The following is a 16410-nucleotide window of genomic DNA, read 5'->3' on the forward strand; positions in this document are numbered from 1 at the left end:
TAATCCTGCATGGCCACATGATCACGCATTCACATCCAGAACCTCTCCCACTGTCTCTCACGCACCTGTGGGGACACAGACAGTGTCGGAACCCCATGGGCTCACAGAGGAATGCAGTCATCACCCACATCCCGCAGAGTCCCACGGATATTGCGTCCACACACTCACGCATGCGCAGGGCCACTCGGCCACAGCCGCACACAGGCAGGGCTGAAGTTCTCAGCCCCGGGGACGGTCACGGAGCAGCTGGCTTTGAAGCCAGGCGGGCAGTCACACTTGCACACCTGCCTCCCACACTTCAGCCCTCCCAGCTTGTCTCCTCTAACCCCAGGCGCCTACCCTGGCTGGTCGCTAGCTGGGGATGAGTCTGTGCCCTACACTGGGCCATGGAGCCTCTTCGGCTGTGTCCCCAGCATGGAGCAGGCACTTGGGGAATGTGTGTTGGTGACTGAGATCCCCTCTTTGCCCTCACAAGTCTCCAATTCTGGGGAAGATGGCAAACCCACACGGAAGGTGGCCTCACCCACAGAGGCAGGGCAGCCAGGGCCTTTGGAGCCCACAGGCTTGGCTTCAAGCCCCAACTACTGGGCACAGTGCTGTGCGGCTCTGGGCAAAGGCTTCCCCTCTGGGAGCCCCAGCGTCCTCATGTGCAGGGTGGGGATGCCGTACTGGGGGTGCAATTGAGGTAAGGAACATAAAGGGCTTAGCTCCTCCTTAGTGCTCACGACAGGGTAGCTGATTGGCTTCGCTGCTCTCATTAACCACCACAGAACCCTGTGAAGTAAAGATTCGACTCCTTGGCCGTTTTACAAAGGAGAAAACTGCAGTTTAGAGAAGACCCATGAGTTACCCAAAGCAGCAAAGGAAAAGCCCCCTCCTATCCCTGGTCATTCTCTGCCTCCTCTGTGCCTCAAGAGACTGACTCCCCCAAAATGCACCCAGACTGCTCCATGGGGACGCCCCTGCCCTCAGACTTGGAAGATTAGAGGCATTGGTGGGAAGAGACATGGGCCGCGGCCTCCTCCCCCAGCTCCTAGCCTTCGAGGCCCAGGTTCTGGTTTCTGCTCCCAGCAGAAGCCCCTGTCCAGGCCCCCACCAGCTGGTTCTCAACACACTCCCTCCCTGCCGCTGTGGCCCGGCTTAGCTCCCAGCTTTCACCTCCCACCCTCCTTGGCTCCTCCCCCAGTCCACCCCTCTGTAAATGGTGCTCCCACCACTCTCTTGGGTGGGGTAGACTCTCCAATCCAGCCAGGTGTTGCCCGCCAGGCCCCTGCCCAACGCAGGGACCCAGGACCAGCTCCAACCTTGCTTCCAGACCTGCCAGGTTAGAACAGACAGGGACCCACGTGCCTCGCCCAGCTCACTCACTCCTGAGGCTGGCAATGGTGATCCCGGGCTACAAGCGTGGAGGACATGGCTCTGCCTAACCAGGACCTGCTGAGCCCCCATCCCCGCGCTGTGTGGGGCCGCACCTGAGGGGCTTGCGCTGGATGCACACGCGCTGGGCCAGGCCACTCAGGAAGGCGGGTGGGCTCTCCTGCACCACGTGCTGCACACGCAGCCGCCACTTCACGTACTCCAGCAGCCGCCGCAGGAAGCCCAGGAAGTGCTCGGCCGTGCGGATGGAGCCAGGCACCGCCTCTGCGAGGAGACGCTATGAGCCGCCACGGGGAGGCGGGAAAGGGACTGGGGGGCCGCGGGGGGTGGGAGCTCACCCTGCAGCACCTCGTCGGGCAGCACCGGGTTGGCCAGGTGGGCGTCCGTCTCCCGGGCGGCGCTGGCCTCCCGCAGCCCCTCCACCAGACGCCGGTACTCATCCCGCAGGCGCTGCTCGTCTGTCTCTTTGATCCTGCGGGGAGATAGCTGGGGTTGGGGTGGGGCTGGCACCCGTGGGGACAAGTCAGACAGAGGCCAGGGCAGGCACCAGGGTCCTCCAGCTGTCCCCGGCCCCACCTGAGCACCGTCTTCTGCAGGGTCTCCAGGTTGCCCTGGCACCGGTCAAGGGTCCGGCGGGTGAGGTTGACGCTCATGGAGTCGATGCAGACGTTGTCTGGAGAAGAGGGAGAGAGCCGGCTCAGGCAGGCCTGCAGGGGCCTCCCTCAGAGGGGCTGGCGTCCCTTTGGCCCCTGGCGCTCCCCTCACCAATGTTGTGGGCCTCGTCGAAGACCACGACGGCCTTGCGGGCCAGTTCCTTGGACACCAGGTCTGCAATCTTGGGGTCCAGGAGGTAGTGGTAGCTATAAACCACCACGTTGGCATGCAGGATCTGGGGGGCCAGGGAGCAGGGTCACCAGGGCCCTGTCACCCCAACCCCTACCCCCCTACCCCTGGCCAGGTGGGCGTCCGTCTCCCGGGCGGCGCTGGCCACACTGGCCCATCATTCCCACACAGGCCTGCAGAGGCAGACACCGGCCAGGCAGAAATATGAGCAGATGGATAGAGACAGACCGACAGACATGGGCACCCATCAACAGGGAGATGCAGACAGGCAGACTCACAGCAAGCAACAGACAGGCATGGGCAGACAGGAGACGGGCAGGCAGCCCACAGCCTCACACTCGCCCCTCTGCCCGTCCCACCAGCCTTCTCACTGAGTATCGAGCAAGGAAGTATGGGCACCAGCCCTGGCGCCGCCCCAGGGCCTTCAGGTCATCCAGGTTGTAGATGCCAGCGGGGAGGGGCACCTCGCGCCCATGGGCATCAAATTCCTGGGACAAGAGTGCCAGGGGTCAGGGAGGCTGCCTGCCCCAGGCCACCCATCCAGCCTCCCTCCCTCAGCCCTGCCCTCCAGGCACCTCATAGAAGCGACAGTGGGGCAGGCTGGTGTCATGCTGGTACTGCGCCCGCACATAGGAGGCTGTGAGGCTGTGGCATTTCCCATCGACATCCTTCCCAAAGCGCAGGGGTGTCACCTGGGGGTGTGGGGCATCTTAGCACCCAGACAGGGTGGAAACCCAACCACTCTTCAAACGCAGGTCTCCACACCTCCCAGTTGGCTGGGGTTTTGGACAACTTGAACCTCAGTCTGTTGCACTATTAGTTAAGACACATGGGAACTTAATGCAGGGATATAAGAGTAGTAAAACTGGACTGGGTGTGGTGGCTCACGCCTGTAATCCCAGCACTTGGTGAGGCCGAGGTAGGGAGATCACGAGGTCAGGAGTTCGAGACCAGCTTGGCCAACATGGTGAAACTCCATCTCTACTAAAAATTAGCCGGGCGCGATGGTTCACGCCTGTAATCCTAGCACTTTGGGAGGTCGAGGTGGGAGGATTACCTGAGGTCAGGAGTTTTAGACCAGCCTGGCCAACATGATGAAACCCTGTCTCCACTAAAAATACATTAGCCAAGCATGGTGGCACGTGCCTGTAATCCCAGCTACTCGGGAGGCCGAGGCAGGAGAATCGCTTGTACCCGGGAGGCGGAGTTTGCACTGAGCCGAGATCACCCCACAGCATTCCAGCCTGGGCGATAGAGCGAGACTCCATCACAAAAAAAAAAATAAAAATAAAAATACAAAAATGAGCCAGGCATGGTGGTGCACACCTGGAATCCCAGCTACTCGGGAGGCTGAGGCAGGAGAATTGCTTGAACCCAGGAGACAGAGGTTGCAGTGAGCCGAGATCATGCCACTGTACTCCACCCTGGGCGACAGAGTAAGACTCCCTCTCAAAAAAAAAAAAGAGAGTAGTAAAATTGTTACATTCTTACAAGTTATACATATATATTTTTGGAGACAGGTCCCTCTGCTACTCAGGCTGGAATGCAGTGGCGCAATCACAGCTTACTACATCCTTGACCTCCCAGACTCAACTGATCCTTCCCCCTTCAGCCTCCCGAGTAGCTGAGGCCACAGGTGTGCACCACCATGCCTGGCTAATTTTTGTCTTTTTAGTCAAGATGAGGTCTTGCTATGTTGCCCAGGCTGGTCTCAAACTCCTGGCCTCAAGCAATCCTCCCACCTCAGCCTCCCAAAGTGCTGGGATTACAGGCTGAGTCACTGTGCCCAGCCAACCAAAACTAATATTTTAAAACAGTAAGCCTTGAAAAATCTTTAGCATATAGATTGAGGATAATTACTTCATCCTTGGAAATGCCAAAACACATGGAACTCTGGCAGGGCCTAAGAATCAAAGGAGGTGCTGCAGAGTCTGGGACTCCCCTCACCCCTGACCTGCTCTGTACCCTCTAAGGTACCATCACAGCCTAAGGCTATCTTTCCCAAGAACAAATCCTTCTCCTACACCAAAGGGAAAGCTCCAAGGCAGCCAGCCCTTCCCTCTCCATTTCCCCTTTCATCAGTCACCGAGGCCTGTGCTCTTTGTCATCCACTAGATATATTATTTCTCATATATTCTTACAAATAATGTGATGCATAGTCTGTGGGCCCAGTGTGGGAGTTTGAGATCAGCCTGGCCAACATGATGAAACCCATCTCTATTAAAAATACAAAAAACTAGCTGGGCGTGGTGGAGTGCGCCTGTAATCCCAGCTACTCAGGAAGCTGAGGCAGAAGAATCGCTTGTACCTGAGAGGTGGAGGTTGTGGTGAACCGAGATCACGCCACTGCACTCTAGCCTGGGCAACAAGAGTGAAACTCCATCTCAAAAAAAATAACTAAGGCTGGGCACGATGGCTCATGCCTGCAATCCCAGCACTTTGGGAGGCCAAGGTGGGCGGATCACGAGATCAGGAGTTAGAGACCAGCCTGACCAACATGGTGAAACATCAGCCTTCCAAAGTGCTGGGATTATAGGCGTGAGCCACCATGCCCAGCCAAGTACAATGGTTTTATAGCATAATTTAATAACAATTAACATTGTATTTGTCATATATTATGTATATAAATATCATGACAATTTTTTTTTTTTTTTTAAGACAGTCTCACTCTGTCCCCCAGGCTGGAGTGCAGTAGTGTGACCTCAGCTCACTGCAACCTCTGCCTCCCGTGTACAAGCGACTGGGATTACCGACATGTACGCCACCACCCCTGGCTAATTTCTGTATTTTTAGTAGAAATGGGGTTTTGCGCCGGGCGCGGTGGCTCATGCCTGTAATCCCAGCACTTTGGGAGGCCGAGACGGGTGGATCACGAGGTCAGGAGATCGAGACCATCCTGGCTAACACGGTGAAACCCCGTCTCTACTAAAAAATACAAAAAAAAAAACTAGCCGGGCGTGGTGGCGGGCGCGTATAGTCCCAGCTACTCGGGAGGCTGAGGCAGGAGAATGGCGTGAACCCGGGAGGCGGAGCTTGCAGTGAGCTGAGATCCAGCCACTGCACTCCAGCCTGGGCGACAGAGCGAGACTCTGTCTCAAAAAAAAAAAAAAAAAAAAAAAAAAGAAATGGGGTTTTGCCGTGTTGGCCAGGATGGTCTCGAACTCCTGACCTCAAATGATCTGCCCACCTCAGACTCCCAAAGTGCTGGGACTATAGATGTGAACCACCGCACCCGGCCTACCATGAGAAATTTTTTTTTTTTTTTTTTTTTTTTTGAGACAGAGTCTCGCTCCGTTGCCCAGGCTGGAGTGCAGTGGTGTGATCTTAGCTCACTGCAAGCTTCACCTCCCGAATTCATGCCATTCTCCTGCCTCAGCCTCCCGAGTAGCTGGGACTACAGGCGCCCACCACCATGCCCGGCTAATTTTTTGTATATTTTAGTAGAGATGGGGTTTCACCATGTTAGCCAGGATGGTCTCGATCTCCTGACCTTGTGATCCACCCGCCTCGACCTCCCAAAGTGCTGGGATTACAGGCGTGAGCCACCGTGCCCAGCCGTGAATTTCTAACATTCTTTTAGTTCTCTGTACATGCTAAGGGCATCGGCTGCATCATTTCATCCAATTTTATCATCAGCGACCTTATGAGGCAGGCACATAATTATCCCCATTTTACAGAAAGGAAGACTGAGGCCCAGGCAGCAGAAAACGCCTCTCCATAAATACCCGGCTGGTAAGTTTCAGAGCCAGGAAACCAGGTCTTCCAGAGACTCTAAGAGCTGCCTTTTTAACCTCTCCCAGGCCTGGGTAGAATTGGAAGACTCCCTGAGGAGGTGTGCTTGCCTGGGCCACGATGAATGAGAATTTGACCAGTGAGATGGGAATTCTGTGTGCAGCCACTGCATGCCTTTGCAAGAGGTCCAGCCTGGGGATCCAGGACTTGCAGTTGGACGAAAGAGTTTCCTCTACCTCTGGGCTAAGGGCAAGGAGAAGGGACGGGTGCTCACCTCAGGGTGAATACACAAGTTTTTGCGGGAGCTCAGAGCCAGCCCCAGAAATGGCAGCTTCTCGCCCTCCTGCTTCTCATAGAAGTTGAGCAACTTTCGAAGCTCTTCGATCACCTACTCCAAAGTTGGGGGGGGGCAGGGGGAGCTTGTGTTCATTGGAGGCACAAACCCCTGCCCTGCCAGGCCCCAGCCTCTTCCCGAGCTTCCCAGACACCCCCGAAAGCTGGTGATGGCCACCACCAGGGGGACCAATAGGGCCTAGGGAACAGTGGAGCTGGAGCACCAGGATGAGTCCAGGCTCACCTTCTCAATCTCCGGCACAGTTCTTGAGCAGTAGATGAGTTTGGTCACCTCCAGCGGATATGCCTGCCGATAACAAGTGGACTCAGTCCCTGTCCTATCCCTTCTTTTGTCTGCCTTTACGGGTTCAATGCATCACTCACCCGCTGGTATGCCATGATCAGGGCCAACAGGGACACTGTCTTCCCAGTGCCTGAGGGCATCTCCAGGACTCCATGACCCTGCATGTTGGGAACCAGAGGGACAACACACAGGGTCTCAGAACCTCGGGCACACAAACTCTGGGGACTCTCCCTGACCTCCAATGCCACCAACTTGGAACAGCAGGATAACACAGCAGCAGTTAAAATTGGGCAGTGGGGTTCAAACCCACTTCTGCCTCCTCCTTGTTGAGTGGTCTTAGGTGAGTACCTTCACCTCCCCAGACCTCAGTATCCCTACCTCTAAAATGGGCCTAAGGCCGGGCATGGTGGCTCACGCCTGTAATCCCAGCACTTTGAGAGGTCGAGGCAGGTGGATCACCTGAGGTCAGGAGTTCGAGACCAGCCCGGCCAATATGGTGAAACCCCTTCTCTACTAAAAATACAAAAAATTAGCCGGAAGTGGTGGCGTGCACCTGTGATTTTGTCTCAAAAATAAATAAATAAAATAAAATGGGCCTAATAATAAAACCTTCCTCATAACATGACTGTGAAGATTAGTGAGAAATTGCACATTAAATATTTAGCACAGTAGCTGATATATAGTGAACTTTTCTCCCTTCTTTTTTCAGAGACAGGTCTCACTCTGTTGCCCAGACTGGAATGCAACGGCACAATCATGGCTCACTGCAGCCTCCAACTCCTGGCCTCAAGCGATCCTCCTGCCTCAACCTCCCAAGCAGTGGGGACTACAGGCAAGCACCACCACACCCAGCTAATTTTCTAATTTTTCGTAGAGATAGGATCTTGCTGTGTTGCCCAAGTTGGTCTCCAATACCTGGCCCCAAGTGATCTTCCCGCCTCCACCTCCCACCAAAGTGCTGGGATTACAGGCACTGAACCACCGCGCCCAGCCTATTGACCATTATTATTTTATTTATTTTTGAGACCGAGTCTCACTCTGTCGCCCAGGCTGGAGTGCAATGTGGCACTCTGTCGCCCAGGCTGGAGTGCAATGGCGCCACGTCGGCTAGCTGCAACCTCCGCTTCTCGGGTTCAAGCGATTCTCCTGCCTCAGCCTTCTGAGTAGCTGGGATTACAGGCGCCCGCCACCACACCTGGCTAATTTTTGTATTTTTAGAAGAGACGGGGTTTCACCACGTTGGCCAGGCTGGTCTCGATATCCTGACCTCAAGTGATCCGCCCTCCTCGGCCTCCCAAAGCGCTGGGATTACAGGCGCGAGCCACCGCGCCCAGCCTATTCACCATTATTATTTTAGATAACGGAAGATTATGGGGTCCTGGATTTCCAAGGACCTCCTACTTCTAAAATCCAGACGTCCTGCAATCTGTCTTAGGCCCAGGCGTGGCAGCCCCACTGGTCGAGTGGGCGGGTCGGGCCCACCGGCCACCCACCTTGGCGTCCAGCGTGCGTTTGAGCTCCCGCATGTAGGAGAACTGCTCGGGGTAGATGTAGTCGTAAGGGAAGTAGACCAGGAGCCCGTCCACGTTGAGCCTGGCGGCAGTGGCTGCTGGGTCAATCCCCGTCCCCTCAGCCCCTCTCCCGCCTCCACACTGCCCGGTCGTCGGGCCCAGAAGGGTGACCTGCCCGGCGCCCCTGGTAACCCTCAGGTCCTCAGGAGCCTCAGTGCCTCCTCGCTATCACCGCTGTTCCCTGCGGCTGCCCCCGCCCCACCCCTTCACCCTCCCCTGGCCCCACTGGGGACCCAGGCACGCCCACCGGTGACCCCATCTTCAAGACACCCCCGCGCCCGCTCGCGAGCCGCGACCCCCCGGCCCCCTTCTCACTTCATGGCGCCGGCCGGAGTGTGCAGTGGCGTCCACCCGCCTCCCTCATGAATATTTAGCGAGAGGCCGGGTCGTGGACATCCTCAAGGGCTCGCTCCACCTATATTACAAGACCATTGGCTGATCTGCCCGTCAATCTGCTAGGGCAGAGCCAATCGGGATACTGCGCGTGCGCACGGAAAAGCGAGGGCTGCTGACTCTCGGGAGAGGCGGTTCGGGAGGCGTCACTGAGGATCGTCGAGGGCCAATCAAAAAGAAAACATGGAAGGGAGAGATCCGAGAGAATCGATCTCATTCGCTAGAATTTGGTCCTCCTGCGCCTGCCAAGATTGTCTGAGTATTGATCGAACCCAGGAGTTCGAGATCAGCTTGAGCAAGATAGCGAGAACCCCCGCCCCTCCACCTGGTCTCAAACAAACAAACAAAAAAAATTCGTCTCAGTAGCGAATAGAGATTCTAACGGAGAATGACAGGGACACTGGTGATCCTTTCTGGGCCCGAGAGTTAGAAATGGCTTTGCAGCACCAAAAATGCATTTATAAAATACGTGCTGTAAAACAAAAAAAGTAATACAAATAATTTTTAAATAACATAAAATAAAAACAAATGAATGAAAACAAATCAAAATAAAATAATATACATGGTCAAAATGATATAAAATACAGGATGTATCCCAGACTTCTGTGGTATAAATAACTTATAAACAGCTCTTCCTATTTATTGAGCACCTACTTTTTGCCAAATACTGTGATAGGTGTTTTAATAAGGGAATAACGAAAAGGCAGTGTGGTTTAGTGGCTAAGTTGTGGGCTCTGGAACCAAAATTCCTGGGTTCATAATCCTGGCTTCACTTTTGTTGCCCAGGCTGGAGTGCAATGGCGTGATCTCAGCTCACTCAAACCTCCACCTCCCAGGTTCAAGCAATTCTCCTGCCTCAGCCTACAGATTAGCTGGGATTACAGGCACACCACCACACCTGGCCAGTTTTTGTATTTTTTTTAGTAGAGATGGGGTTTCACCATGTTGACCAGGATAGTCTTGATCTCTTGACCTCGTGATTCGCCCGCCTTGGCCTCCCAAAGTGCTGGGATTACAGGTGTGAGCCACCACACCTGGCCTGGGGTTACACTTTTGTATCTGCAAAGTAGTTAACAATCAGACTATCTACAATGTAGGTGATGCTACATTGTAGCATTACAATAATCTAATTGTTAATTAGAGACTATTACTATTGTTAATTACATATTACTATTGTAGATAGTCTGTTAATTAGGTGAGTTAATTTCAGATCACATAAAGCAGTTAAAACTGGGTTTAGCACATACTAAGCATTCAATAAATGCTAGTTTTGGCTGGGCATGATGGCTTACACCTGTAATCCCAGCATTTTAGGAGGCCGAGGTGGGTGGATCACCTGAGGTCAGGAGTTCGAGACCAGCCTGACCAACATGGAGAAACCCCGTCTCTACTAAAAATACAAAATTAGCCAGGCATGTTGGCATGTGCCTGCAATCCCAGCTACTCAGGAGGCTGAAGCAGGAGAATTGCTTGAACCTGGGAGGGAAAGGTTGCAGTGAGCCGAGATGGCGCCATTGCACTCCAGCCTGGGCAACAAAAGCAAAACTCCATTTCAAATAATAATAATAAAATAAAACATAAATGCTAGTTTTTGTTTCTTCAACAAATAGCTATGTGACATCTACCATGTGCCTGATCCTGTGCTGGCCCCTGGGAATAGAAAGGTGACCATGACAGCCTCAGCAACTGCCCTCAAAGAACAGATTTTTTTCTCTTTTTTTCTCGAGACAGGGTCTTGCTCTGTCGCCGAAGCTGGAGTGAAGTGGCACAGTTACAGCTCACTGCAGCCTCCACTTCTTGGGCTCAAGTGATCCTCCCACCTCAGCCTCCTGAGTAGCTAGGACCACAGGTGTGCACTACCAAGCCCAGCTAATTTTTATTTTTTAAATTTTTTTAGGAACAAGGTCTCACCACGTTGCCCAGGCTGGTTAAACTCTCGGGTTCAAGTGATCCTCTCCCCTCAGCCTTTCAAATTGTTGGGATTACAGGGGTGAGGCACCAGGCCTGGCCTCAAAGAACAGATATAAACATACAAATAAATATATGATTACAGCCTGGAGTGGTGGCTCGTGCCTGTAGTTCCAGCACTTTGGAAGGCCAAGGCGAGTACATTGCTTGAGCTCAGGAGCTGAAGACAAGCCTGAGCAACGTGGTGAAAACCTATTTTTACAAAAAAATGCAAAAATTAGCTGGGTGTGGTGGCATGCACCTGTAGTCCCAGATACTCAGGAGGCTAAGGTGGGAGAATCACTTGGGCCTGGGAGGCAGAGGTTGCAGTGGGCAGTGATTGTGCCACTGCACTCCAGCCTGGGCAACAGGAGTGAAACCCTGTCTCAAATGTGTGTGTGTGTGTGTGTGCGCGTGCGCATGCCTGTATAATCACAACTGCAAAAGTGCTGTGAAGGAAAACTTCAAGTCACCATAAAGATTTATTATGGGCTGGGCATGGTGGCTTCTGCCTGTAATCCCAGCACTTTGGGAGGCCAAGGTGGGTGGATCACCAGGTCAGGAGTTCAAGACCAGCCTGGTCAACATGGTGACACTCTATCTCTACTGGAAAAAAAAAAAAAAGGCCGGGCGCGGTGGCTCAAGCCTGTAATCCCAGCACTTTGGGAGGCCGAGATGGGTGGATCACGAGGTTAGGAGATCGAGACCATCCTGGCGAACACGGTGAAACCCTGTCTCTACTAAAAAGTACAAAAAAACTAGCCGGGCGAGGTGGTGGGCGCCTATAGTCCCAGCTACTCGGGAGGCTGAGGCAGGAGAATGGCGTAAACCCGGGGGGCGGAGCTTGCAGTGAGCTGAGATCCGGCCACTGCACTCCAGCCTGGGCGACAGAGTAAGACTCCGTCTCAAAAAAAAAAAAAGAAAAAGAAAAAAAAAAATCCAGTCGTGGTGGCATGTGTCTGTAATCCCAGCTACTCAGGAGGCTAAGGCAGGAGAATTGCTTGAACCCAGGAGGCAGAGGTGAGCCAAGATCACGCCACTGCACTCCAGCCTGGGTGACAGAGCAAGGCTTCGTCCCAGAAAAGAAAAAAAAAAAAGACTTATTATGACAGGATGCCTACTGTCCACTGTGGGGTGTGACTGTTGGCCAAGCGATCAGAGAAGGCTTCCTGGAAGAAGCGAGGTTTGAGTAGAGCCAGAAAATAATTAGAAGAAATCAAGAGGGGATGGATGAGAGAAGTGAGAAAGGTGTTCCAGGGAGGAGACCATCATACACAAAGCTCTAGGCCAGAAGAAAGCTGAGTTGAAAGGTGGGTGGAGCTCAGAGTTGAGCACAGGGAGCAGAGAAAGGGCAGCTGCAGGGAAGGCAGGGCCAGATCGAAATCTCTTTTTTAAATTAATTAATTAGTTAATTAATTAATTTATTTATTTTTGAGACAAAGTCTCACTCTGTCGCCCAAACTGGAGCACAGTGGCACAATCTCAGCGGACCACAACCTCTGCCACCCAGGCTCAAGCGATTCTGTCCTCAGCCTCCCTAGTAGCTGGGATTACAGGTGCGCACCACTACCGCCCAGCTAATTTTTGTATTTCTAGTAGAAATGGGGTTTCACCATGTTGGCCAGGCTGGCCTCGAACTCCTGACCTCAGGTGATCCACCTGCCTTGGCCTCCCAAAGCGCTGGGATTACAAGCGTGAGCCACTGCGTCCGGCCTAGGCTGGTTTATAAAACTGCTAAACTAAGCAGAACAAGAATTAAATACCAAGGAAATACTCTCCTAGATTGTCATGCTACATCAGCCAATACTAAAATTGTCAAGATACACCATTTGAATGAACTCCATGGTCCATATTGAATTACCTGTGATATTACCCATCTAATAAACAGTACTATGTCCCTTAATGGGAGAAAAAAGTTGGAGAATTTAAGAGAATATCAACCCAATGCTGGTTGGGTGCAGTGGATCATGTCTATATTCCCAGCACTTTGGGAGGCCAAGGCAGGAGGATCACTTGAGCCCAGGAGTTCAAGGCCAGCCTGGGCAACACAGCGAGACCCTGTCTCTACAGAAAATTAAATAAAAAAATTAGTGTGATATGGTGCCTGTAGTCCCAGCTACTTGGGAGGCTGAGGAAGGAGGATCATTTAAGCCTGGGAAGTTGAGGCTGCAGTGAGCCATGAGTGAGACTCCTCTCAAAAAAAAAGGGTGATCACTAGAGGAAAAAAACCTAAAGCGGGGTTTGGGGGGAGTAGGAGGTCCCATCCTGGTAGGTTGCACTATGTTCTCCTGGGAGGCTCCACGGGAGAGTCATTTCCTTGTCTTTTTCAGTTTCTAGAGCTGAATTCTTTGCATTGCTTGCATTCCTTGGCTCAGAACCCCTTCCCTAACCTTCAAAGCTGGCAGCTAGCCTCTGGCTCGAGCGTCACGTGGCCCATCTCTGTCTTCCTATCCAAACTTCCTTTTATAAGAACATTGGAGCCGGGCGCGGTGGCTCAAGCCTGTAATCCCAGCACTTTGGGAGGCCGAGACGGGCGAATCATGAGGTCAGGAGATCGAGACCATCCTGGTGAACACGGTGAAACCCCGTCTCTACTAAAAAATACAAAAAACTAGCCGGGCGAGGTGGCGGGCGCCTGTAGTCCCAGCTACTCGGGAGGCTGAGGCAGGAGAATGGCGTAAACCCGGGAGGCGGAGCTTGCAGTGAGCTGAGATCCGGCCACTGCACTCCAGCCTGGGCGACAGAGCGAGACTCCGCCTCAAAAAAAAAAAAAAAAAAAGAATATTGGAGCCAGGCACGGTGGCTCATGCCTGTAATTCCAGCACTTTGGGAGGCCAAGGCAGGCGGATCACGAGGTCAGGAGTTCAAGACCCGCCTGGCCAACATAGTGAAACGCCGTCTCTACTAAAAATACAAAAAATTAGCCAGGCATGGTGGCAGGCGACTATAATCTCAGCTTTTTGGGAGGCTGAGGCAGGAGAATCACTTGAACCTGGGAGGTGGAGGTTGCAGTGAGCCAAGATCAAACCATTGCACTCCAGCCTGGGTGACAATGCAAGACTCCATCTCAAAAAAAAAAAAGAACATTGGACACCAGGTTTAGGGCTTACTCGTATACTCCAGGATTATCCTCCCATTTTCAGATCCTTAAGGTCAGCACACTTGCAACCTCCCTTTACCATATAAGGTCACATTCACAGGATTATGGATTTGACAAACCAAAAATTGGTCATAAACAATGTTAGCGGCCGGGCGCGGTGGCTCAAGCCTGTAATCCCAGCACTTTGGGAGGCCGAGACGGGCGGATCACGAGGTCAGGAGATCAAGACCATCCTGGCTAACACGGGGAAACCCCGTCTCTACCAAAAAAATACAAAAAATTAGCCGGGCGAGGTGGCGGGCACCTGTAGTCCCAGCTACTTGGGAGGCTGAGGCAGGAGAATGGCCTAAACCCGGGAGGCGGAGCTTGTGATGAGCTGAGATCTGGCCACTGCACTCCAGCCTGGGCGACAGAGCGAGACTCCGTCTCAAAAAAAGAAAAAAAAAAAATGTTAGCAATTTGGAACCAGTCATCACAGCAATATATTTTATTTGAATCATTTTATCTCTCTCATGGCAAATCACGGAGTGCAGAGGTTTGGTTTTATTTGTTTTTCTTTTTCTTTTCTTTGAGACGGAGTCTTGCTCTGTCACCAAGGCTGGAGTGCAGTGGCACAACAGCTCACTGCAACCTCCACCTCCCGGGTTCAACCAATTCTCCTGCCTCAGCCTCCGGAGTAACTGAGATTACAGATGACCGTCACCACGCCCGGCTAATTTTTTGTATTTTTAGTAGTAGAGACGGGTTTCACCATCTTTTTTTTTTTTTTTTTTTTGAGACAGAGTCTTGCTCTGTAGCCCAGGCTGGAGTGCAGTGGCGCGATCTCGGCTCACTGCAAGCTCCGCCTCCTGGGTTCACGCCATTCTCCTGCCTCAGCCTCCCGAGTAACTGGGAGTACAGGCGCCTGCCACCACACCCGGGTGAATTTTTGTATTTTTAGTAGAGACAGGGTTTCACCATGTTAGCCAGGATGATCTCGATATCCTGATCTCGTGATCCACCCGCCTTGGCATCCCAAAGTGCTGAGATTACAGGCATGAGCTACGGCGCCTGCCCTTTATTTATTTTTCATTTTTTAAAATTATTTTGAGACAAAGTGTATTCTATGGCCCAGGCTGGAATGCAGTGGCGTGATCACAACTCACTAGAGCTTCTACCTCCTGAGCTCAAGAGATCCTTCCACCTTGGCTTCCTGAGGAGCTGGGACCTCAGGTGTACATCACCACTCCCAGATAATTTTTGTTTAAATATTTATTTATTTATTTATTATATTTTTGTGACAGAGTTTCATTCTTGTTGCCTGGGCTGGAGTGCAATGGTGCTATCTCGGCTCACTGCAACCTCTGCCTCCTGGGTTCAAGCGATTCTCCTGTCTCAGCTTCCTGAGTAGCTGGGATTACAGGCACATGCCATCACTCCCAGGTAATTTTTGTATTTTTAATAGATACAGGGTTTCATCACATTGGTCAGGCTGGTCTCAAACTCCTGACTTCAGGTGATCCGCCCGCCTCAGCCTCCCAAAGTGCTGGGATTACAGGCGTGAGCCACCACACCTGGCAATTTTTTTTTTAGACAGAGTCTTGCTCTGTCGCCCAGGCTGGAGTGCAGTAGCGTGATCTCGGTTTACTGCAACCTCCACCTCCCGGGTTCAAGTGATTCTCCTTTCTCAGCCTCCCAAGTAGCTGGGGTTACAGGTGCACACCACCACGCCAGGCTAATTTTTGTATTTTTAGTAGAGACGGGATTTCACCATATTGGTCAGGCTGGTCTCGAATTCCTGACCTCAGATGATCCATCTGCTCAGCCTCCCAAAGTGCTGGGATTACAGACATGAGCCATGCACCGGCTTAATTTTTTTATTTTTGATAGAGACAGGGTCTCCCTATGTTGTCCAAGCTGGCAGAGATTTTTGGTTGTTTGTTTGTATGTTTGAGAGGGAGTTTTGCTCTTGTTGCCCAGGCTGGAGTATAATGGTGCGATCTCAGCTCACTGCAACTTCCGCCTTCTGGGTTTAAGCAATTCTCCTGCCTCAGCCTCCCAAGTAGCTGGGACTACAAGTGCCCACCAGGCTAATTTTTGTGTTTTTTAGTAGAGATGAGGTTTCACCATGTTGGCCAGGCTGGTTTCAAACTCCTGGCCTCCAGCAATCCACCCGCCTTGACCTCCCAAAGTGCTGAGATTATAGGCGTGAGCCACCATGCCCGGCCTCTCAACCTACAATTTCAACACACAAGGAAACATCCCACCATGAGTGAGAACCAGCAAACACAACAAACTGTAGGATTAGCTGCCTCCAAACTTCAGGTGATAGAATTATCAGGCATATATTTGAAACTAAAGGACACAAAAGAAGAATCCAAAACATAAAACAAAGGATTGGACTTGTGTGAAAAGAATCCCTTAGAAAGGGCTACTTTCAGGCTGGGCACGGTGGCTAACGGCCTATAATCCCAGCACTTTGGAAGGCCGAGGTGTGTGGATCATCTGAGGTCAAGAGTTTGAGACCAGCCTGGCCAACATGGTGAAACTCCGTCTCTCCTAAAAATGCAAAAATTAGCCAGGTGTGGTGGCGGATGCCTGTAATCTCAGCTACTCTGGAGGCTGAGGCAGGAGAATTGCTTGAACTCAGGAGGCAGAGGTTGCAGTGAGCTGAGATCGCACTATTGTACCCCAGCATGGGCAACAGAGCGAGATCAAAAAGAAAAAAAAAAAAGAAGAAAGGGCTACTTTCTTACTGCTTTGCCAAAAATCCTAACCACAACGATGAGCACGTATTGAGTCAAAACAGAACCAAAAGAAAAGAAAGTCAA

At 52.1% G+C, this 16410-nt stretch overlaps 1 protein-coding gene across 7 annotated transcripts in view; it reads right to left on the reverse strand.

The window, feature by feature from the left end:
- ERCC2 (ERCC excision repair 2, TFIIH core complex helicase subunit) overlaps window positions 1-8532 on the reverse strand; it is a 19623-nt gene extending 11091 nt beyond the window's left edge. For 2 of the 7 annotated variants that reach the window (XR_003725210.2, XM_015124260.3), the window contains exons 1-11: window positions 8476-8532; window positions 8083-8182; window positions 6670-6747; window positions 6530-6592; window positions 6227-6340; window positions 2796-2912; window positions 2592-2708; window positions 2143-2266; window positions 1954-2050; window positions 1716-1849; window positions 1473-1641 (exon numbers count right to left, since the gene is read on the reverse strand). Coding sequence is in view for 6 of the 7 variants with exons in the window: in XM_015124260.3 (XP_014979746.1) it covers window positions 1473-1641; window positions 1716-1849; window positions 1954-2050; window positions 2143-2266; window positions 2592-2708; window positions 2796-2912; window positions 6227-6340; window positions 6530-6592; window positions 6670-6747; window positions 8083-8182; window positions 8476-8480 (1118 nt within the window). In the remaining variant the exon portion in view is untranslated. Of the gene's footprint in view, window positions 1-1472; window positions 1642-1715; window positions 1850-1953; window positions 2051-2142; window positions 2267-2591; window positions 2709-2795; window positions 2913-6226; window positions 6341-6529; window positions 6593-6669; window positions 6748-8082; window positions 8183-8407 lie in introns of all 7 variants that reach the window. The other 5 variants (XM_077980317.1, XM_077980318.1, XM_015124262.3 and 2 more) reach the window with 5 other exon arrangements.
- Between the last annotated feature and the right edge of the window lie 7878 nt (window positions 8533-16410).

Source organism: Macaca mulatta, chromosome 19, assembly GCF_049350105.2.
Source record: "Macaca mulatta isolate MMU2019108-1 chromosome 19, T2T-MMU8v2.0, whole genome shotgun sequence".
In the NCBI taxonomy this organism is placed as follows: Eukaryota; Metazoa; Chordata; class Mammalia; order Primates; family Cercopithecidae; genus Macaca; species Macaca mulatta.